This window comes from Plasmodium reichenowi, chromosome 11, assembly GCF_001601855.1.
Source record: "Plasmodium reichenowi strain SY57 chromosome 11, whole genome shotgun sequence".
NCBI classification, from domain to species: Eukaryota; Apicomplexa; class Aconoidasida; order Haemosporida; family Plasmodiidae; genus Plasmodium; species Plasmodium reichenowi.
Window position 1 is genome coordinate 878,268 of NC_033656.1, and position 2,251 is coordinate 880,518.

Here is a 2,251-nt window from a genome sequence, read left to right on the forward strand (position 1 = left end):
TTATTCTAGAACACAACCAAGATTTAATTTTAAATATCTTCACACATTATATTTTTATATATATTTTATGTATTATAAAACAATTAACTATATAAAATTATAATAAATTTATTTTATATACATAATAAAGAACATGTAAAGTTTATTATATATTTAGGTTATTTAAAAAAAAAAAAAATCGTTCAATCTTATATATATATATATATATATATTATATATATATATATTACATATATATGCTAAAAATTTAATAAAAGGTAATAGATCTTACTAATTAGAAAAAAGAAAAAAAAGAAAAAAAAGCAGTCTTTATTTATTACCTCTTTTTTACTTTTTCAACTTTTATAAAAGAAAACAAAATTTATTTCAAAATAAATTAAAATAGCAGTATATAATAAAATCCTATTAATTAAAGCAATATATATATATATATATATATATATATATATATATATATTTTTAATATTAATAAAAATTATATATATATTATATTTTTATTATATATTTGAAATATATAAATATATATAATTTTCCTTTTTTTTTTTTTTTTTTTTTTTTTTAAGTGTTATTAGTTTTTTAGTTATATTAAATTCATTATATCAAGGGAAACTTTTAAAAATTTACTTAATATATATATATAAAATAATGGATTTTATTTTTCTTCCTTCAATATATATATATATATATTTACATCCATCTTTTAATTTGTGCTTATTCTTTTTTCTTTTTGGTGTGTGATGGAGTATATATTTTATTAAAACACATAAAATATGGAGATGCAAAAAGATAATTAAAATTATTGTATTCAAAATTTGTTCTAATAAAATTGTAATTAAAGTGTGTTTGAATATATATAATAACAATATTTAAAATTATCAATTTTAATAATGTAAATAAACAAATGAAAAAAAAAAAAGAAAAAAAAAAGGTATGTAATATAATATGTAAAAATAAGGGTAGAATAAATATATTCTAGGTTACACATGTATGTACCAGTATTAAAAAAAATAAATAAATACACACAAATATATATATATATATATATATATATATATATGCATATGTGTCAATTTTAATAAAGATATTTAATATGTCGTTACCATTTAAAAAATTTAATTTTTAACCACTCCAACTTTGGCAGCTCTACAGAAAAAAAAAAAAAAAAAAAAAAAAAAAATTATATATATATATATATATATTTATTTATTTATTTATTTACATGTATATACAAATAAATATGAAATAATATGGCAAGTTTGTAAAAAATAGATGAATTTAAAATACCTTAATATTCGGTCCTTTATTTTATATCCATGCTGAATAACAGTTGCTACGGTTCCCTTTTCTTTTGTACTGTCATTAATTTCAAATATTGCTTCATGTAATTGTGGATTAAATTTTTCATTTATAGGATTATATTTGTCAATTCCATATTTATTAAAAATATTATGAAGAATCGTTTCAGTCATTTCTATACCTTTGTATATATTATTAATTTCTTCATTTGTTTTTAAAGATTCTTCATTTATATTTTTAATAGCTAATGATAAATTGTCTGCTACATCAAGTAATGATTTTGCAAAATTACTAATACAATATAATTTACTAGTTTCTATTTCTTTCATATAACGATTTCTTAAATTCTCATTTTCTGCTAACACAGATAAGTATTTTTCTTTCAATACTTTATTATCTACCATTTTTTCTTCCATATCTCTTTTAGTTTTTTTAATTTCATTTATTAAATCTATTTTATTAAAATCTTCATAATTTATGTCTTCTTTTTTTTCATTCGCTTCTTCTGACTCGTTCAGGCTGTTTTTTTTTTTTTTCCCTTCAGTGGGCGAGCTAGCTGAATTTTCAATTGTTTCATTTGTTTCATTTGTTTCATTTGCTTCATTTGTTTTATTTGTTTTATTTTTCTCATTTTTCATTTTATTCATATCTTCCCCTTTGTAATGTGCATTATCAGACATTTTGGATGTACTGAAAGGGTGGTATTTTTTCAACATGGTATTACACTTTTCATTTTTACAAAAAGTTAAAAAATATCTAGCACGAGGAATGTATTGCATACCATAAATATTGGAGCAATATCTGGAAAGAATTCCCTTCTTAATTATATTCGTACTGTATTTCATAGTTATATAAAAAAAAGAAAAAAAAAAAAAAAAAAAAAAAAAAAAAAAAAAAAATATAAAAAATAAAAAAAAAATAAAAAAAATATTAAAAATAAAATTAATAAAAAATA

At 17.4% G+C, this 2,251-nt stretch overlaps 1 protein-coding gene across 1 annotated transcript; it reads right to left on the reverse strand.

Moving 5' to 3' along the window:
• Positions 1-1,112: 1,112 nt before the first annotated feature.
• On the reverse strand, positions 1,113-2,141 carry PRSY57_1123100 (GrpE-like protein, mitochondrial; the record flags this gene model as incomplete). The annotated part of the gene is made up of 2 exons (XM_012908195.2): positions 1,113-1,143; positions 1,285-2,141. 2 exons carry the CDS (start codon positions 2,139-2,141, stop codon positions 1,113-1,115), a joined length of 888 nt encoding a protein of 295 aa, XP_012763649.2.
• Between the last annotated feature and the right edge of the window lie 110 nt (positions 2,142-2,251).